We start from the raw sequence: 22,451 nt of genomic DNA on the forward strand, positions 1-22,451 counted from the left end.
TCTCCCACTTAAAGATGAGAGAGGCCTGTAATTTTCATCATAGGTACGCTTCAACTATGACAGACAAATTGAGGAAAAAAATCCAGAAAAATCACATTGTAGGATTTTTTATGAATTTATTTGCAAATTATGGTGGAAAACAAGTATTTGGTCACCTACAAACCATCAAGATTTCTGGCTCTCACAGACCTGTAACTTCTTGAAGAGGCTCCTCTGCCCTCCACTCGTTACCTGTATTAATGGCACCCGTTTGAACTTGTTATCAGTATAAAAGACACCTGTCCACAACCTCAGTCACACTCCAAACTCCATTATGGCCAAGACCAAGGAGCTGTCAAAGGACACCATAAACAAAATTGTAGACCTGCACCAGGCTGGGAAGACAATCTGCAATAGGTAAGCAGCTTGGTTTGAAGAAATCAACTGTGGGAGCAATTATTAGGAAATGGAAGACATACAAGACCACTGATGATCTCCCTCGATCTGGGGCTCCACGCAAGATCTCACCCCATAGTGTCAAAATGATCACAAGAACGGTTAGCAAAAATCCCAGAACCACACGGGGGGGCCTAGTGAATGACCTGCAGAGAGCTGGGACCAAAGTAACAAAGCCTACCATCAGTAACTGTCAGGATTTGGCCAGGGTTGTTCCGGGTTTTGGTCACTAGATGCCCCCATTGTGCTTTTTGACTTTGTTTTTTTCCTTGTTCCCCATTATTATTTGCACCTGTGCCTCGTTTCCCCTGATTGTATTTCAACCCTTAGTTTCCCTCAGTTCTGTGCTCTGTGTTTGTATGTTAGCACCCAGCCCTAGTGTTCTGTGTATTCTTGTCGATTCCGGTGGATGCTCTTGTGGAATTCTGTTTTTGTTTTCGAGTATCTCTTGAGGCTTTTTTGTGCTATTCCTACCACCTTTTGGATTTGCCATTTTTTGTATTGAAGGACTTCTCCTTTTTACTTTATTAAATACACCGTCTTAAGTACTGCTGTGACTGCCTCATCTTATGGGTTCTGCTGACTATTCGTGGCTCAGTTGGTTAAGTGACTGTTTCTCACTCCGGAGACCCAGGTTCGCAACCGGGTCCTGACAGTAACACACTACACCGCCAGGGACTCAAATCCTGCAGTACCAGACGTGTCCCCCTGCTTAAGCCAGTACATGTCCAGGCCCGTCTGAAGTTTGCTAGAGAGCATTTGGATGATCCAGAAGAAGATTGGGAGAATGTCAGATGAAACCAAAATATAACTTTTTGGTAAAAACTCAACTTGTCGTATTTGGAGGACAAAGAATACTGAGTTGCATCCAAAGAACACCATACCTATTGTGAAGCATGGGAGTGGAAACATCATGATATGGGGCTGTTTGTCTGCAAAGGGACCAGGACGACTGATCCGTGTAAAGGAAAGAATGAATGGGGCCATGTATCGTGAGATTGAGTGAAAACCACCTTCCATCAACAAGGGCATTAAAGATGAAACGTGTCTGGGTCTTTCAGCATGACAATGATCCCAAACACACCGTCCGGGCAACGAAGGAGTGGCTTCGTAGGAAGCATTTCAAGGTTCTGGAGTGGCCTAGCCAGTATCCAGATCTCAACCCCATAGAAAATCTTTGGAGGGTGTTGAAAGTCCATGTTGCCCAGCAACAGCCCCAAAACATCACTGCTCTAGAGCAGCAACAGTGTGTGAAAACCTTAACATACTTACAGAGCACATTTGACCTCTGTCATTGCCAACAAAGGGTATATAACAAAGTATTGAGATAAACTTTTGTTATTGACCAAATACTTATTTTCCACCATAATTTGCAAATAAATTCATAAAAAAATCCTAAAAAGTGATTTTCTGGATTTTTTTTCTCATTTTGTCTGTCATAGTTGAAGTGTACCTTTGATGAAAATTACAGGCCTCTCATCTTTAAGTGGGAGAACTTGCACAATTGGTGGCTGACTAAATACTTTTTTGCCCCACTGTAATTGGGACGCAACCCTGGTGAGATAAAGTTCTAACACTGTAGCTGTGAAACCAGTGAGTTTTGAAGTAGTCACAGTTTATGGATGACAAATAACTATTGGCAGTCTGCTCAGGCATCCAATCTGTTCATAATAAAAAATGCTGAGTCATCTCTTCAATACAGACAACTTTAATCAGAGCTTTACAGAGCAACTAGACAGGAAGTGGAAAGGTAAGATAAGATCCATTAGATTCCTTGTAATTATAAGATCCATAAGATCCATTGTAATTATTGACAATGGTATTTTATGACAAATGAGTAGTAGAACGTTCAGAGGAAAAAAAGAGAACGGATCGGTGAGGGAACAACTGCAAGAGTGTAATAACAAAACCATCTCAATGTAACAATATTACAATAAGAAGTGAGGGTGATATATACATCTCAATGTAACAATATTACAATAAGAAGTGATGGTGATAGATACATCTCAATGTTACAATATTACAATAAGAAGTGAGGGTGATATATACATCTCAATGTAACAATATTACAATAAGAAGTGATGGTGATATATACATCTCAATGTAACAATATTACAATAAGAAGTGAGGGTGATATATACATCTCAATGTAACAATATTACAATAAGTAGAGTGGTTTAGAAGTTCCTTTACTTTCATGGACTTCAGAGGAGTACAGAACTACAGTGAAACAGCTATAGCGCAGCTACTACCAGTCTTTGGTATCAGGATTCTCTTTGGTAGTCACTTCAAGGGTCAAGTCTGGCCAGGGACCTGATGGAGCTTGGCACTTGTGGGCTTGAATTTCCGCTAGGACAACTCATACAAAAATGGATAAAAGCATCTGCTAAATGGCATATATTATGTAGTATTTTGTGGAGCTGAGGGAAGCTCACCACCTGCTCAGGGACTATATAGGATAGACATAACCCTTTTGGCTACCCCTGGGTTGTATTCATTAGGCACCAAATGGAAGAAAATGGACTGAAAAAGGGAGGGACTATCTGGACTTGTCCAATAAGAATTCGTTTTTGTTTCTTCGTTGTAAAACATTTTCCAACATCACATGCCCTAGTGAATACGAACCTCATACATTAACAGAAATGTTGATTTGATTGAAGTGCCATGTCCCAGTCCTTCAGATAAAGGTAGTACAGTCAGGTCAAATTAATATCACATGCGTTTGTAGACATAGATGTTATTATTGCAGTTGGGACAGGTGTGATTCACGTCTTTACATGAGTCTACACAGAAAGGGATGGCGCAGCATGGCCAGCACCTAGAGGGTAAACAGTGGAGTTAATTAATTCTCTCTGTCAAAATGATACCCTATTCCATAATGCACCAATTAAAGGTATGTCTATAGGCTTTAGTTGAGAGGGCTAACACTTGTGTGGTGCAATGGTTTCCTACCCAACAATCGGTCATATACACAGCTATACTACAGCATAGCATTACAGAATGGTTTTCTCTCACCCAACAATGAAGAGGCCACCACAGATGAGCCAGGTGAGCAGGCCAGGGTTGGTCTCTGTCTTGGTGACCACGTGCTGCTGGCAGTGGGGACACATGGTCGAACCTCCGACCTCCTTCAGGCTAGGAGTCATTATTACCGGGTCACTAAGGAGAGAGAGAGAGAGAAACACACACAAGTTTAGGAGACATTATTACAAGGGTCACTGAGGAGAAAGAGAGAGAGAGATACAAGGTTAGGAGACATTATTACATGGGTCACTAAGGTTAGAGAAAGTTAGGAGACATTACATGGGTCAGTGAGGAGAGACAATGTTAGGAGACATTACTACATAGGTCACAGAGAGAGACAAGGTTAGGAGACATTATTACATGGATCAGTGAGGAGAGAGAATGTTAGGAGACATTATTACAGGGGTCAGTGAGGAGAGACAATGTTAGGAGACATTATTACATGGGTCAGTGATGAGAGACAATGTTAGGAGACATTATTACATGGGTCACTAAGGAGAGTCAAGGTAACCAAGTCCCCCACCAAGATCCATTTTTTCATTATTTTTCTCAACATTTCCCAATCTTTTATGTTTTTCTTCTTCTGTCCATCTTTCTTTTCTTGCCTCTTCCCATGTCATTTGTCTCGCACTTTCCTCCATCCTTCTTTACAACTTTAAAAGGGGCACCGATGTGACACGGATTGTAGCGTAATTGAAGAGAGTAATGTAAAAGGAACTGTTTAGTGGATCATGAATACAACTTAAATTTCCCTTATCTAGAAAGGCAGAAATAAATGTGAAAGTCAATGCTGACACCTGGTGGTCTGCTGAGTACAACTGCGCTTTATAAACGTTCTACACACATGCGCAAGTGCACGTGCACACACACAAACAGTTGAATTGCACTTCCGGAAGAGTATCTCAAAGAGATTCAAATAACCTTCCCTTTCTAAAGACTACATATTTAATCAGGCATCGTTTTGTTCTGCTAAACAGTTCTCCACAGCAGATAAGGTTATTTCCTTTGAACCAGTTTAATGTAGAATATTAACCTGGTCGCAGACCTATTTGTGCTCATTGTGACAATTACAGCAATGGCGTTGTAGAATGCACATCTGGGGCCAATGCTAGTCGAGTCTGCCTGAGAGCTGAGGAAGGAAAGCTGATCCAGGATCAGAGACCATTCATTCCCACCAGTCTGCTACACATTTTAGAGTGCCTCCAAATCAAATCAACCATGATTGGCTGGCACCTCTCTGGCACAGCACAATAACAGTGTTAGAGAAGGGTCACAACCCAAATGGGTGAGAGAGTCTGTGTCTCAAATGGCACTCTGTACCCTATATAGAGCACTAGTTTTGACCAGGACCCATAGGCCCACTATAAAGGGAATAGGACTTGACTTGGGATACAAGTCAGAGAGGAAAAGCCTCGTCCAAAACATGGATGGAAACATTAACTGGCTGTCTTATGAATGGATGCACAGATTTTGCTTTCTGAACTTTGCATTATGCAACATCATATCCCCTGCTTTCCTGGAGTAGCTCTGACTGAGACCTCATTTAACTTCAAATCCCCTGCTTTCCTGGAGTAGCTCTGACTGAGACCTCATTTAACTTCAAATCCCCTGGTTTCCTGGAGTAATCCCTCTGACTGAGACATTTAACTCATTTAACTTCAAATCCCCTGCTTTCCTGGAGTAGCTCTGACTGAGACCTCATTTAACTTCAAATCCCCTGGTTTCCTGGAGTAGCTCTGACTGAGACATTATTTAACTTCAAATCCCCAGAGTTGCTCCGACTGAGACATTGTAACTTCATATCCCCTGGTTTTTCAGACTAGCTCTGACTGAGACATTATATAACATCATATCCCTTAGTTTCTCATAGCAGCTTTGGATACAGTTCATAGATATTCTGGGAGTTTTTTTTCCAGTATCTCCCTTTCCTTTCTCATTCCGGAAAATGCTATGAGTTCATGTTCCCGCCCACCTCTCCTGTCCAGGACCTTCCTGTACAAGCAGGCACTGCTCAGACTGCCCCCACAGAGAGACTGAATATGTTCACATTTTCATATGAATGCACTGTGGCGGGCAACAGGACAAAACGATACTGTTTCAGTCTGAACTATGTACAGCTATTGTTGGAGGGGGCAGTTTGGGTCAATTCCGGGGCAATAATTATATTCAGGTCACAAGTTGTGTTCAAACATGTCATCTCATGCATTTGGGTTACTCTTCGAGTAAGTTCCTTATTTAGCTTGCATTGACTCCTTTGATTATGTTGTGTGTGGTGTGTGTGTGTGTGTGTGTAGTCCCCACAAGTATAGTAAACAAACCAAAATGTGACCAACTGGGGACATTTTGTTAGTCCCCTCAAGGTCAAATGCTATTTCTAGGGGGTTTAGTGTTCATGTTAGAATTAGTGTTAGGGTAAGAATTAGGTTTAGGGTTAGGCGCTAGGGTTAGTTTTAGGGTCAGGGTTAATAGCTAGGTTTACGTTTGGGGTTAAGGTTAGGGTTCAGAGTTAAGGTTAGGGAAAATAGGATTTTTAGTGGGACTGAATTTTGTGTCCCCACAAGGTTAGCTGTACATCACTCTGTGTGTGGTGGAAGTATCAACTCACCGACTGGCACCGGTCCACCTGGTCCAGAGGTGTACTGTGGTGGAGGTGTGTACACACCTGCTTGGGGACCTTGAATAGGAGAGTAAGATCCCAATCACAATGTGGTCACAATGCAATGAACATGTTATTACTATACCACCACGTACTGTGGAATAAGATTGTACCTAGTGGTGGAAATGGACTTGATTAAAGGGAGTTTTACATTTAAGGGAGTTTTACAGTTTTACATAGCTGTTTGCCTTTATTTATTTATATTTATATTTATTTATATTGTTTTCTTACCTCGAAAGCAGTCTTGTTGAAGGTTGCTTGCTCAGACTCCTTTCAAGGTAAGGAAAAAAATGTTCTAAATATGTAAGATTGCTAAACTATAATTTTAACTGGGTTAACCCACAAAGGGGGGTCTGGGGGCAAACTGATTCAGATAGTTGCACCATATCATCAACAAAATTCACCCCCAGTGAAATTCATTTCCAGTTCCAATGGGTTCCACCCCATTTCCAGTTCCAATGGATTCCACCCCATTTCCAGTTCCAATGGGTTCCACCCCATTTCCAGTTCCAATGGGTTCCACCCCATTTCCAGTTCCAATGGATTCCACCCCATTTCCAGTTCCAATGGATTCCACCCCATTTCCAGTTCCAATGGGTTCCACCCCATTTCCAGTTCCAATGGGTTCCACCCCATTTCCAGTTCCAATGGATTCCACCCCATTTCCAGTTCCAATGGATTCCACCCCATTTCCAGTTCCAATGGATTCCACCCCATTTCCAGTTCCAATGGATTCCACCCCATTTCCAGTTCCAATGGATTCCACCCCATTTCCAGTTCCAATGGATTCCACCCCATTTCCAGTTCCAATGGATTCCACCCCATGTTCTTCCCTTGATAAGAGCTTGTTTACATATGTCTGGATAAGAGCTTGTTTACATATGTCTGGATAAGAGCTTGTTTACATATGTCTGGATAAGAGCATGTACTGTGATAAATAACTAGAATGTGCATAGCTACATATAAGGGTCACGGTTTGTGTGCGTAGGTGTTTGAGTGTTTTTCCACACATATCTGGCACCACACATTATTGACATTGAAGGGGAGTGTTTCCAAAGTGGTGTTGCAAAATAGTACTTGAAGGAGGTAAGTGTTTGCTGTGCTGTAATCCAAAACACAATCTATATGATTCAAAGGAGGGGAAAGAACACTGAGAACTTTTGAAACAGTATGTTCATACTTTAAGTGCTTGAATGGTTTGGGAGAACTGAAGAAATAGGGGACTTTCCAATGCCTCCATTCTCCACCAGTGTAGCCAAAGAGCAGGAGAGACAGACATACAGACAACCGCCAACCAAGCTGTTGTTGTGTGTTCTCACTTGGCTTGGGCTGATTGTATCATATCTACAGTAGTTGCCACAAGGGGCAGAGAACGTTCAATTCATCTCCATAGACCCAAATGTGTATTTTAAAAGAGTTTGTTGTGTGTCCTGTCATCTTTAACATGAAGTTGATAATGGTGAAGAAGAAAAAAATATAGAAACAAACATTCTAAGCTAGAGGTATTTTTTTGTTGCAAAAACTCATGTGAAAATGCTTGGTTCTCACACATAGAACATGCAATAAATCCAGCCTTCTAAAGTACAATATGAACCAGTAGACACTCACCTCCCTGGTAGGGACCAGGCTGGAACCCTGGTTGTGGAGGACCAGGGGAGGCAGGGTATCCGCCTTGGGGCTGGGGGTACAAGCCTGGCTGAGGGCCCTGGCCCGTGGCTATCCCCCCATAGGCCATGGGAGGTCCTGGGTGAGGGGCAGAAGTACCATCCCCGGGATAACCTTTCTCCATCTCGACTGATCTCTACCTGCAATGAGGGAAACTGTTGTGTTTATTTATTCGTATCCCCATTAGCTTTTGCAGAAGTATCAGCTACTCTTTCTGGGGTCCACAATAAAATACAAACATGAATAGTAAAAAAAAAAAAAAAAGACACACTGATACCCTACAGAAAGAAAAATCTGTCTGGGCTCCTGAGTGGTGCAGTGGTCTAAGGCACTGCATCACAGTGCTAGCTGAGCCACTAGAGATTCTGGGTTAGAGACCAGGCTCTGTCGCAGCCGGCTGAGACCGGGAGACCCATGGGGTGGCATACAATTGGCCCACCGTCGTGAGGGTTTGACTGGCAGGGATGTCCTTGTCCCCTTCCACACTAGTGACTCCTGTGGCGGACATGGTCGCCAGGTGTACTGTTTCCTCCGACACATTGGTGCAGCTGGCTTCCGGGTTAAGTGGGCATTGTGTCAAGAAGCAGTGCGGCTTGGTTGGGTTGTGTTTCAGAGGACGCACGGCTCTTGACCTTCGCCTCTCCCAAGTCTGTACAAGAGTTACAGCGATGAGAAAATACTGTAACTACCAATTGGATACCACGAAATCGGGGAGAAAAGGGGTAAAAAGTAAATAAAAATAAATCTGACAATGTTTAAGAAGTCCTATGAAACATAAGACTAATAAAAATAATTTATTTTGAGCGTATAGGCTACATGAAATCAAAAGTTATTTTGTTTGTTAAACACACACACACATATACATATGTTATGGTAGGCTAAGAATATAATGGAATAAAATACAAATAATATTTTTCCCACACAGCTTGCATCAGGGGAACATGTGGAACCACTGTCATATATCCACATTTCATCTCTCTTTCAACCTCTGCAGGTTTTTGGAGTTGTCTATAGGTGATCGAGCAAAATCATGTACTTAATTTAGGCTACATTATTGCATGCCAAATGGTTCTGATCAGTGATAATCAAATCAAATAGTATTAGTCACATGCGCCGAATACAACCTTAGTGAAATGCTTACTTACGAGCCCCTAACCAACAATACAGTTTAAAAAAAATACAGATAAGAATAAGGAAAAAGTAACATGTAATTAAAGATCAGATAGATGAGAAAACAAATAGATAAGCTATACCACCTTCACTTATTTGCCCAGCCAGAGTATGAACCAAATATACACACAGATTCAGTGAAACAAAATCACATTGACTTGTCTTCAAAGGTTTTGTCAGTAGTAGGTCTAGGCTACTAAGCGACTGAAGAGGAAAATAATCTATTTGTTAAGCATGTTGGCAAAATGTTCTGATCATGGGCAATAAATGAGCCAACTTGACAAGATGATCATGAGCAGCACTCACCTCAACGTAGCTAACATTTCTACAACCTAGCTGTGGCCTATAACCAATATCCAAACGGAGACTCAGTGAAAGGGAAATAAATGTGACATTAATTGAATTATTAAGACCAGTTCCCACTTTTCTCAGAGCAGCCCGAAACGGCACTGAAGTTGTTGACCACACGCAGCAGGCTATTGCTTCAATAAAATGTATTATAACAATTGGATGACTTTGGGAGTTTCAGTAAGCAACAATTTGATGCCTTCAATTGCATTAGCCTACTTTCATTCAAATATTTTGGTCATTCAGTGATATTTATTCCCAAAGTAATTCTTTATGGATCCATCCAGTTGTGGTTATTAAGAAACAGTGCATATGGTGGTGGGCTTTGCGAAGATGGATGAAGTGACATGCCTCGCAAAGTTCAGAAAGGACGAATGTAGTAATGACCACTGCCTAGCAACCATCAAGACCTTAAAAATCCTGGCACACCCATCCCTTTAGCGGGATCATTTGTCATTATCTGCTGAATTGCAGAGCGCCAAATTAAAATTAAAACTACTAAAAATATTAAATTTTCATGAAATCACAGGTGCAATATACCAAAACAGAGCTTAGCTTGTTAATCCACCTGGCGTGTAAGATTTCAAAAAACCTTTACAGCGAAAGCTATCCAAGCGTTTATGTTAGGACAGCTCTCTCAGCAGACAAAACATTAAACAGCAAAGTAGATTTCTGACTTTCGTGACCAATCAAATTAATTGTTTAAGATCATCCGATGATCTTCGGATGTTTGCACTCACGAGACTCCCAGTTACACAATAAATGTTAGTTTTGTTCCATAAGGTTTATTTTTATATCCAAAAACTTCCATTTGGTTGACTCATTTTGTTCAGTAATCCACAGGCTCGTGCAGGTCACGACGGGCAGACGAAAATTCCAAATAGTATCCGTAAAGTTCGTAGAAACATGTCAAACGTTTTTTATAATCAATCCTCAGGTTGTTTTTACAATAAAATAAAAATCGATAATATTTCAACCGGACTTTAGCTTTTTCAATAGGAGAGAGAGAAAAGGTCTGCTCCAAGCTGTTGGTGCATGCAAAACTCTGGGGACACCCAGCTATGCACTGACGCGATGTGATCATTCTCTCTCATTTTTCAGAAAGAAAGCCTGAAACTGTGTAAAGATTGTTCACACCATGTGGAATCCATAGGCAAAGGAATCTGGTTGATATCCCTTTAAATGGAGGGAAGGCATGCAATGGAACAGAGAGGTTTCAAAATAACAGCACTTCCCAGTTGGATTTTCCTCAGGTTTTCACCTGCAATATCAGTTCTGTTATACTCACAGACAATATTTTGACTGTTTTGGAAACTTGAGTGTTTTCTATCTGCCAATTATATGCATATTCTAGCTTCTGGGCCTGACAAATAGGTAGTATTATTTGGGTACGTTTTTCATGGGTACGCCCCCTAGTCTCAAGATTATTAAGAGTGTAGTGCATGCCAATGCCGCCTCAGCATTACGGCTACATTTCATACTAAGTCATAGGCAGAACTTTACCACAATCATGACTAGGCCAGTTCGCTAATAATTAATAATAATAACTAATAATTACTTATTAAACAACTAATTGACCGAAGTTGGTTCAATTTAGTTATTTTTTTGTGTGAGCCGAACACGTCATTTCTCTAGAGAGAAATTAAATAATTAACGAGAGAAATCAAGTTAAGAATCATGTGGGATGCTGGGCTGAAGGGAGTTTTTATTAAGCAAATATTCAAAGTAATAAAGTGCAGAAATGTGGTAATTAACTGTAATGATCATAATCCATTGCGGCAGTTTTTTTTAGCTCAAAGACAAAATAAAAAACAGAAACAACTTATTTACATAGGCATTCAGACCCTTTGCTATGAGACTCAAAATTGAGCTCAGGTGCATCCTGTTTCCATTGATCATTCTTGAGATGTTTCTACAAATTGATTAGAGTCCACCTGTGGTAAATTCAATTGTTTGGACATTATTTGGAAAGGCACACCTGTCTATAAGGACCCACAGTTGATATTGCATGTCAGAGCAAAAACCAAGCCATGAATTCGAAGGAATTCATGGCTTGTTGAGACACAGATCTGCGGAAGGGTACCAAAAATGTTCTGCAGCATTGAAGGTCCCCAAGAACACAGTGGCCCCCATCATATTTAAATTGAAGAAGTTTGGAAACAAATCAAATCAAATTTATTTATATAGCCCTTCGTACATCAGCTGATATATCAAAGTACTGTACAGAAACCCAGCCTAAAACCCCAAACAGCAAGCAATGCAGGTGTAGAAACACCAAGACTCATCCTAGAACTGGCCGCCTGGCCAAACTGAGCAATTGAGGGAGAAGGGCCTTGGTTAGGGAGCTCACAGAGTTCCTCTGTGGAGATGGGAGAAACTTCCAGAAGGACAACCATCTCTGCAGCACTCCACCAATTTGGCCTTTATGGTATAGTTGCCAGACGGAATCCCCTCAGCAAAAGGCACATGACAGCCAACTTGGGGTTTGCCAAAAGGCACCTAAAGACTATCAGACCATGAGAAACAAGATTCTCTGGTCTGATGAAACCAAGATTGAACTCTTTGGCCTGAATGCCAAGCGTCATGTCTGGAGGAAACCTGGCGCCATCCGTATGGTGAATCATGGTGTTGGCAGAATCATGCAGTGGGGATGTTTGTCGTCTGCAGGGACTGGGAGAATAGTCAGGATTGAGGGAAAGATGAACAGAGAAAAGTACAGATAGATCCTTAATGAAAACCTGCTGAAGAGCGCTCAGGACCTCAGACTGGGGCAAAGGTTCACCTTCCAACAGAACAATGACCCTAAGCACACAGCCAAGACAATGCAGGAGTGGCTTCAGGACAAGTCTCTGAATGTCCTTGAGTGGCCCAGCCAGAGCCCAGACTTCAACCCGATCGAACATCTCTGGAGAGACCTGAAAATAGCTGTGCAGTGACGCTCCCCATCCAACTTGACAGAGCTCGAGAGGATCTGCAGAGAAAAATGGGAGAAACTCCAAATACAGGTGTGCCATGCTTGTAGCGTCATACCCAAGAAGAGTCAATGCTGTAATCGCTGCCAAAGGTGCTTCAAAGTACTGGGTAAAGGGTCTGAATAATTATGTAAATGTGATATTTCAGTTTTCTATTTTTAATAAATTATCAAACATTTAAAAAATGTTTTTGCTTTGTCATGGAGTATTATGTGTAGATTGATGAGAAAAAAAACAATTTTATACATTTTAGAATAAGGCTGTAACATAAAATGTGGAAAAAGTCAAGCGGACTGAATACTTTCGGAAGGCACTCTACATAGGCAGGGTAGCTAAATAGTATTAGTAAAGACAGTACTGTACTGGGACCACATAACTTTAGATGGCCTCGCTGGCTGACTGCTACTACCTGAGCAGAGATTAGATTATTCATTTAGATTATTAATTTGAGGAACAAAAAATAATAAAGTCAAATAAAAACTAAGAAGCAGTTCATCTCTCATCCACCCCTTAACCAGGAAAGACTGGAATGCATCTGGTTGATGTTAGGTATGTGTGCAGTTAAGGGCAAGGCGTGCTGTTATACTTTGAGCCAGCTATAGCTTTGCTAGGTCTTTTCTGAACTTGACCAGATTACCAGACAGTAATCAAGATGGGACCAGAGCCTTAACAACTAGTACAGTTTATTATTAATCACTCATTCTGATATTGATCAATTTCTTATTTAGACTTGCAGTGAGCTCCCTGGCTTATGGTGCTGACATATAGAGTGTATAATCTTCCACATACAGTCATTCTAGCTTTGTGTAAGACCAGTGGCAATTCATTGGTAAAAATAGAGAAAAGTGATGGCCCAAGGCAACTGCCCAGAGGGACACCACATTGTACATGTCTGATGTTAGAAAAGTTTTCATTGGGTTCTATTGGATAAATAACTCTCCAACAATGTTACGGCAGGTGATGTAAAGCCAAAGCAAGTGAGTTTCTTCAATACCAATTTATGATCAATAACATGATAAGCTGCATTGAAATCTAACACTACAGCTCCAACTATTATATTATAATCAATCTATTTTAACCAATCACCTGTCCCCTAAGTCAGTGCAGTACAAGTTGAGTGCCCTTCTCTATATACATGCTGAAAATCAGTAGTTAACTCTGAAAAACAGCATTGTATTTGGTTAAACACAATTCTCTCCATCAGTTTACTAAGAACAGGCAGCAAACTGATTGGGCAGCTGTTAGAGCCAGCAAAGGGTGTTTTACTATTTTTAGGAAATGGAATTAATGTAGCTTCCTTCTACACCTGTGGACATGCACTCCTTTAGGCTTTGGTTAAAGATATAGCAAATAGTGGTGACAATCCAGTCTGCTACCATTCTCAATAGTTTCCCATCAAGATTGTCTTTACCTGGTGGTTTATCATTAGTGATGGATAACAATAGTTTTTCCACCTCTCCCACACTAACTTGACCAAATTCAAAACAATAACCCTTCCATTTCATTATTAGATATTTTATACAAAAATATGACAGTTCCCTGTTAAGTGTTGTCATTTCCCTTCTGAGGTTTTCCACTTCACTAGTGAGAGTCATTGAAATGATTGGCAACACCAAAAGGTTTTGTTGTAAATGACCCATCAACTTCAATGAACAATGGAGATTAATTGGGTTTTCAGCACATGTTATCAGTTTAGGTACTCCAAAGTACTTTTCCATTTTATGTTTTATGTAATTTATCTTGGTTTGGTAATATCATTTATTATTTTTGTTAGGCTTAGTCACATTTCTCAATTGACAGTATGTCAACCAATAACCTGAGCAGCTCTTTAGAATCACATCTTTGAACCATACAATTTTTCAATGCATCATCAATTCAGGGGGCTCTACAGTTCTCACAGTTGATTTCTTGCACATCAACAATTTGCATAAATCATTTTACAAATACTTCCAGTTCTGCATCTGGATTCACTTCCCCATACGCATCAGATCAACATAAATGTTTTACATCTTCAACAAAAGAGTCCTGAGAAAATATTTTGTATAATCTCTTAGAACTTACTTTAGGCCCAACCTTTGGCACTTTGGCTTTCCTTGTTATTGTCACAATGTTATGGTCACTACGGCCAATGTTGTTGTGTTGCATTATATTATATTAAGCACCTGGTCAGAGTTTCTATACCTACCGTACTTATTTCCATCTCCTTTTTCTTCCTAACACACTTCCCGTGGGTTGCCATGACAGCTTCTCACAAAAAACATGTGTTTGTTTACCTATAGCTACTCCTACACTCTTATTCTATACTTTTTTTTTTAAAGAAAAAGTGAATGTGAAACAATGGGGTCAATTGCTGTAGAATACTAAGGAGGAAGTGGAAAACTATGTTTTTCCGTCATCTCTCAATAGTGTGTGACTATCCTATGACCATCTGTCTTTGAAGCCCAGGCTTTAGCTCAGTGGACAAACAGTCTTATGGTGTTGTTGAGTGGTGATAAATGTCACAGATTTCACAAAAACTTCTTGTACGTTTTTAGACTGGGGTTCTTGAATTGTGGAACTGAAATGTGGGCCAGTTCCATATTATCTGGTCTAACCAATGAAACACTTCAGACAATAACACATTGTGGTTGTTAAGGGAGTCCCAGAAGAGATTTAACATCGACTCAAGCATGGAGAGAAACAGTAGCGACCATTGTCCCTCATCTAAAAAAATGGCACAGAAGAAATGGCAGCAGTTTTACGAGCACCTAACCAATTGCGCCATGTGTTTTTTTTGTGCATTATTTGTAACTTATTTTGTACATAATGTTCTGTCACTGTATCTTAATGCAGAAAATAGCTTCTGGATATCAGGACAGCGATCACTCACCTCGGATTAGACAAAGATTTTTTTTTCATCAACAAGCCGGACGCAGAGGACATTCTTCAAACACCCGACAAGGTCAACATCGCCGTTATAGGCAAGAGAAAGAGATGCAGGTACAGAGGACACAGAGTGGGGTGCCTCGTAAGGATCCGCAGAAGGCGAGTAGGAAAGCTTCCGCTACCATCAATATTACTTGCCAACGTACAATCATTGGACAATAAATTAGACGAGGTACGATCATCAATATCCTACCAACGGGACATCAAAAATTATATAATCTTATGATTCATGGAATCATGGCTGAATGATGACATGGATATTCAGCTAGCGGGATATACGTTGCACCGGCTAGATAGAACAGCACTCTATTTGTAAAACACAGTAAGACACTATTTGCCAAGAGAGTTTTCATCTATACTTTTTGTGGCTGTTTATTTACCACCACAGACAGATGCCCGCACTAAGACTGCACTCAGTCAGCTGTATAAGGAAATAAGCAAACAGAAAACCGCTCACTCAGAGGCGGCACTCCTGGTGGCTGGGGACTTTAATGCAGGCAAACTTAAATCAGTTTTACCTCATTTTTATCAACATGTTAAATGTGCAACCAGAGGGAAAGAAATTCTAGATCACATGTACTCCACACACAGAGACGCGTACAAAGCTCTCCCTCGCCCTCCATTTGGTAAATCTGATCACAATTTTATCACCCGATTCCTGCTTACAAGCAAAAATCAAGCAGGTAACACCAGTGACTCGGTCTATAAAAAGTGGTCAGATGAAGCAGATGCTAAACTATAGGACTGTTTTGCTATCACAGACTGGAACATGTTCCAGGATTCTTCCAAAGGCATTGACGAGTACACCACATCAGTCACTGGCTTTATCAATAAGTGCATCGAGGACGTCATCCCCAAAGTGACCGTACGTACATATCCCAACCAAAAGCCATGGATTAAAGGCAACATTCGCACTGAGCTAAAGGGTAGAGCTGCCGCTTTCAAGGTGCGGGACTCTAACAAGAAGCGTATAAGAAATCCTGCCATGCCCTCAGACGAACCATCAAACAGGCAAAGTGCCAATACAGGGCTAAGATTGAATCATACAACACCAGCTCCGATACTCGTCTTATGCAGCAGGGCTTGCAAACTATTACAGACTACAAAGGGAAGCACAGCCACGAGCTGCGCAGTCACATGAGCCTACCAGACGAGCTAAAACACTTCTACGCTCGCTTCGAGGCAAGCAACACCGAGGCATGCATGAGAGCATCAGATGTTCCGGATGATTGTGTGATCACGCTCTCCATAGCCGATGTGAGTAAGACCTTTAAGCAGGTAAACATTTACAAGCAAACTGATTACCAGGACGTGTACCCCGAGCATGTGCTGACCAACTGGCAGGTGTCTTCACTGACATTTTCAACATGTCCCTGATTGAGTCTGTAATACCAACATGTTTCAAGGAGACCACCATAGTCCCTGTGCCCAAGAACACTAAGGCAACTTGCCTAAATGACTACAGACCCGTAGAATTCATGTCCGTGGCCATGAATTGCATTGAAAGGCTGGTAATTGCTCACATCAACACCATCATCACAGAAACCATAGACCCACTCCAATTTGCATACCACCCAACAGATCCACAGATGATTCAATCTCTATTGCACTTCACACTGCCCTTTCCCACCTGGACAAAAGGAACACCTACATGAGAAATCTATTAATTGACTACAGCTCAGTGTTCAACACCATAGTACCCTCAAAGCTCATCACTAAGCTATGGATCCTGAGACTAAACATCTCCCTCTGCAACTGGATCCTGGACGTCCTGACGGGCCGCCCCCAGGTGGTAAGAGTAGGTAGCAAAATATTTGCCACACTGATCCTCAACACTGGAGCCCCTCAGGGGTGCGTGCTCAGTCCCCTCCTGTACTCCCTGTTCACCCACGACTGCATGCCCAGGCATGACTCCAACACCATCATTAAGTTTGCAGACGACATAACAGTGGTAGGCCTGATCATCGACAATGATGAGACAGCCTATAGGGAGGAGGTCAGAGACCTGGCCAGGTGGTGCCAGAATAACAACCTATCCCCCAACTTAACCAAGACTAAGGAGATGATTGTGGACTACAGGAAAAGGAGGACCGAGCACGCCCCCATTCTCATCGACAGGGCTATAGTGGAGCAGGTTGGGAGCTTCATGTTCCTTGGTGTCCACATCACCAACAAATTAGAATGATCCAAACACACCAAGACAGCTGTGAAGAGGGTACAACAAACCCTCAGGAAACTCAAAAGATTTGGCATGGGTCCTCATTTCCTTAAAAAGTTCTACAGCTGCAACATCGAGAGCATCTTGACTGGTTGCATCACTGCCAGGTACGGCACCTGCTTAGCCTCTGACCGCAAGGCACTACAGAGGGTAGTGCGTATGGCCAAGTACATCACTAGGGCTAAGCTGCCTGCCATCCAGGACCTCTACACCAGGCGGTGTCAGTGGAAGGCCCTAAACATTGTCAAAGACCCCAGCCACCCCAGTCATAGACTGTTCTCTCTACTTCCGCATGGCAAGCAGAACTGGAGAGCCAGTCTAGAACTAAAAGGCTTCTCAACAGTTTTTACCCCCAAGCCATAAGACTCCTGAACAGGTAATCAAATGGCTACCCAGACTATTTGCATTGTGTCCCCCCCATCCTCTCTTTTATGCTGCTGCTACTCTCTTTTTATCATATATGCATAGTCACTTAAACTATACATTCATGTACATACTACCTTAAATTAGCCCGACTAACCGGTGCCCCCGCACATTGGCTACCCTGAAGGTGGAGTTCGCCCAGGGAGCCATACAACCTAGAACCGCCACTGCTCATTAGTCTGTACTACTATAAGGTCATTACTAACCCACCTGTTTAAACAAATCAACTTAATATCAAGCATTTTACTGGATAAATCAGGTGGTGTTAGTGATGGGCAAGAACAAATATGTGCACCTCTGTTAGTCCCCAGAACCAGGATAAAGAAACCCTGCTATATGTTAATACTCCCACATCTCGTTCATCACTCGGCTTATAAGTAAGCTTGGAAATTGAGGCAAGCTATATGTTATCTGGCTGCTGTATAAACCCATTAAGAAGGAGTAATGTTGCAAATGTTGCCTTGAGACAGTGGACCCCCCCTGTTTCCCTCCCTCTATCTCTCCTCTTATTGATTTGATAAAGCCTCTGGATAGCCTACTAAAGCTTTCACATGATCTAAATGGTGTACTTGGAAGAAGGAGTGCATCTGTATTGTGGTGAATAATACATCTGCATTCTGAAGTAGTGCATCTGTATTGTGGTGAATAATACATCTGCATTCTGAAGTAGTGCATCTGTATTGTGGTGAATAATACATCTGCATTCTGAAGTAGTGCATCTGTATTGTGGTGAATAATACATCTGCATTCTGAAGTAGTGCATCTGTATTGTGGTGAATAATACATCTGCATTCTGAAGTAGTGCATCTGTATTGTACAGTAAAGCTGTTAGTATGGTTGTGTTTTTCTATAGTATGAAATTGCTTACTGTAACTGTATATTCAAGCTATATTAAGTTGAGTCTATACAGTAAACATACAGTGTGTATGAGGTTGTGTGTCAGTGTTTAAACTCTACCAGTGGAGGCTGCTGACGGGAGGACGGCTCATAATAATGTCTGGAACGGAGTGAATGGAATGGCATCCAACACATGGAAACCTTGTGTTTGAGGTTTTGTTTTTATACCATTACACTCATTCCGCTCCAGCCATTACCACGAGCCATCCTCCCCAATTAAGGTGCCACCAACCTCCTGTGCACTCTACCCTGAGTTGGCTCCTACTCAGAGTAATACAGCCAGTCAATGTCCTCCAGCTCAGTGCTATCTCATCATGTTTTCATGAACTCACGTCAACAATTTTAGTACACAAGTAGTGCCACACCCTAACAAGGATTTCCTCACGACTAACTGTAGATGACAGAAAGACATTCCCTTTCAACAGTAATTTTAACAGCTTCTCCTCTTTTCTCATAATAATACTATTTAACAGAGGACAGACCAACATAAATCTCTCCTATAACACAAATACTGCTGTAGAAAACAGGATAAAATACAGATGATAGATCTTACTTTGACCAGTTTGCTACAGCAGGAAACATATCCTGCAGCAACAGGAAATGTGAACTATTATGTGGATTATAATTAATGTACGTTTTGTAGGGGTTGATACTTTTCAAAGTGGAAATTACAAACGTTTAAGTTCTCCAGCAAGAGGGTGATCAAATTAAGATCCTACATGTGTAGGCTCCATACAAGATGAATTAGTAGACAAACATTTACAAGTGACGGTCTGTATCCCAGGCTTTAGGCTAGCTCTTAACCCCAAAACTCTACTACAGTATGAAAGGCCGTTCAGGTCTTGTGTGTCAAAATGAACACATCAAATAACACTATTTGATAAATCAAATAAGACTATTTCACGCGTCAAATAACCAAGACGACCGTGACCTGAACGCCGTCGCATACTGCAGAGCATAATACTCCTCTCCTCCTTATCCCCCCAGTCCATGGTCTCCTAAGGAGAGAATCTCTAATCCCTGGCCCAAATACCTGAAGGATTCCTGGGGTGGACGACTGGGCTGATGGCCTGGAACTATCCGGTCCTGGGAGAAAAGACAGACTGAGGTACCTTTGGTTTAAGAGCGAAGAAGTAGAGGTGGGAGGAGGAGAGTGTATGAGAGGGAGGAGTAAAAGCAAGCTTCCCAAGACCTCCTACAGTTTCTGATACTACAGGAAATGGTTTAACTGTTGAAACTCTTACTTTGCGTTAGCATTGGGACCTCCTGTGTTTTGTGATGCTGTTCAAGTGGTTGCAATCAAAGGAAGGTGTTGAAATACCACTGTAGGCTGAAGGAATGAAAGAGTTCCACAAGAACATGCAAACAAAAGAACCTGCTCCAATACAGTTTCAGTGAAAGAGAAACAGATGAAGAGAGAGGGAGGGAGGTGTGGGGGGATGTCTTGCTCAAGGGCACAACTGCTGGCAATGGCATCTAGGATTTGATACCAGCATCCCTCCGTTTGCCAGTTCACTTCCCGCCAGATTAAAGTATCATTCAATTGTAAGTATTGGTCATTTCTCAACACTCTTTTGACTCCTAGTGACGATTTGTTAGAATGAGAAATGACAATGTTACTGACCTTTACTGACCCTGCCCGCATCTGATTGGCTCAGGCTCTTTTGGCAGTCCTGTGACTGGCCATTCTCAACACGTCACTACAAAAAACTCCCAATCATGACTTATTTAGAATCGCCATTTCTGTCTCGGATGAATGCTGCCCTCTGCTGCATATAGTATGATACTGTCACGACTACTTCAAACAATCTGGGGAAAGCCTATCTATCTCAAAGGAAAAGTGTGTCTGGGAAGGCTACTGAGAAATGTTACCTACTTTGTATGGATAAACAACTCCACAACTCAACTCGTCAAGTTAGGGGGCTCTTCCCCATGATTAGTTTTTTCAAAATAGGGTTAATTTCATTCACTTCCACTTCAAAACAATCTAACATGGTCCCATGGCATGGAAATAGGAGAAAAACATTTTTAAAAACTTTGTTTTACCAGTTTAGTCACATTGAGAGTAGAAACCTGTTTTACAAGACAGACCTGGCCAAAAAAGCAGCACACAATGGAAAACATGCATCTGTTAATATTTGGATTCTCTGACTGTGTAAGACTCCACATTATAAACATTAGACACAGCACATGGTGACAGACAGGGGAATAACTTTGATTGGAGATGTGGGGGGTGGGTTAGGGGGGTTCTGGCCTAGGGGGCTCTTCCCCATCATTTGTTTTTCCAAAGAGAGTTAATTTCATTCACTACAACTTCAACACAATCTAACATGGTCCCATGGCATGGAAATAGGAGAAAAACATCTAATGAACAGCCTAACCCTAAATTTGAGATATTGCACAGGGCTTTTACCGCAAACTCAGCTTACTGGACCTGGTACTGCTATTGATGTTTTAGGTGAAATTTAGGGTTGGGCTGCTCAGTGAATTTCCTGTATTTTTTTGCTACTACTCAACTTGTATGGAAACTTCCCGTTGCTATGTATTACATGTGAAAAATGACTATCCTTTCTGTTAAGCACGTGCACAGATATTGATCAATCCAATGATACACTTCTGTAGCTAAAACAAAGTTTAAAAGGGGTTAGAAGTCCAAAATGCACAGGCATTATGGTGGGACCTTCTGTCTTATGTAACCATACCAAATGTAACATATCATACTAATTTCAGTGTCCTGGATTTACATTTGCTATTTACTTCTAGTCTATGAGGCGAGCTGTGGACAGGAGCGATATGCTTTTGGAATGAGCTCATCTGCCATCGCCAGAGTGATCTGAGTCAGTGAAATTGGAAAGATTTTTTAGGACTATAATTTCCTCCTCATATGTGAGTCTCCACAGACCGAGACCTGAGCTATTGATTGATTCAAGACAAGACTGTTTTTATTGAACTTCGATTCCCAGTTTGTCAGTGTCAAAGTTGCCTGTCATTTCCATCATTTGTGCTGAAAAAAAGATTTTGCTCAGCCTCCAGTCATGTAAAAGGGGTGGGTATAATTTGTGGAACTTTCCAACAGGAATCTGTTCCAAAAACTTCGTTAATAACAAGGATGCCAACAAACAACGCGTACAAAGTAGCATGATCAACTCACCACGTAGCTTATTCTTAATGTTTGTCCATAGGCTCCCAGAGTGAGGACAGACATTTTTCGGAATAAACCTGGTGAGTGAAAAACGTAACAAAATTGCCCACTCCCTACCCGGTATTCTGTTCTGCCGCTATACAACTGTACGCGTTGTTGGTTGGCATCCTTGTTATTTACGAAGTTTTTGGAACAGATTCCTGCTGGAACGTTCCCCAAATTATACCCACCCATGTAAAAAGACATATAATTGCATCAAATGTGGTAATAAAAAGCCAATTTTTCCCGGACCCTATGCTAATAAAAATGTTCCCGTGTGTGCAACTTCTGTATGCGCCTCTACTGTACTGCTCTATGACACTATGCAAATGCACTGATATGCATGCAATGCTTCCTTATAAAGGTGATGTTTTATGAGTTCTGGTACAAATGAAGCGCTGAACACAGGTAGTCTAGACTCTAGCTAACCACCCTATACTAAAATATCCTCACAAACCTCTCTCTATATGGCCAGCCAGCCATATATCATGGCAATATGATGAGGTTATTATTTAAGAGCATTGAAGATTAATCACA

General features: G+C 41.5%; 1 protein-coding gene across 1 annotated transcript in view; it reads right to left on the reverse strand.

The window, feature by feature from the left end:
- Window positions 1-2,127: 2,127 nt before the first annotated feature.
- LOC135529087 (lipopolysaccharide-induced tumor necrosis factor-alpha factor homolog) overlaps window positions 2,128-22,451 on the reverse strand; it is a 39,251-nt gene continuing 18,927 nt past the window's right edge. Inside the window, exons 7-12 of the mRNA XM_064957992.1 lie at window positions 19,978-20,108; window positions 19,767-19,845; window positions 7,724-7,920; window positions 6,061-6,133; window positions 3,451-3,594; window positions 2,128-3,253 (exon numbers count right to left, since the gene is read on the reverse strand). Of these exons, the coding sequence (XP_064814064.1) occupies window positions 3,148-3,253; window positions 3,451-3,594; window positions 6,061-6,133; window positions 7,724-7,904 (504 nt within the window). The 5' untranslated portion in view covers window positions 7,905-7,920; window positions 19,767-19,845; window positions 19,978-20,108 and the 3' untranslated portion in view covers window positions 2,128-3,147. The remainder of the gene's footprint in view (window positions 3,254-3,450; window positions 3,595-6,060; window positions 6,134-7,723; window positions 7,921-19,766; window positions 19,846-19,977; window positions 20,109-22,451) is intronic.

This window comes from Oncorhynchus masou, unplaced genomic scaffold (genome assembly GCF_036934945.1).
Source record: "Oncorhynchus masou masou isolate Uvic2021 unplaced genomic scaffold, UVic_Omas_1.1 unplaced_scaffold_1089, whole genome shotgun sequence".
Lineage (NCBI taxonomy): Eukaryota > Metazoa > Chordata > Actinopteri > Salmoniformes > Salmonidae > Oncorhynchus > Oncorhynchus masou.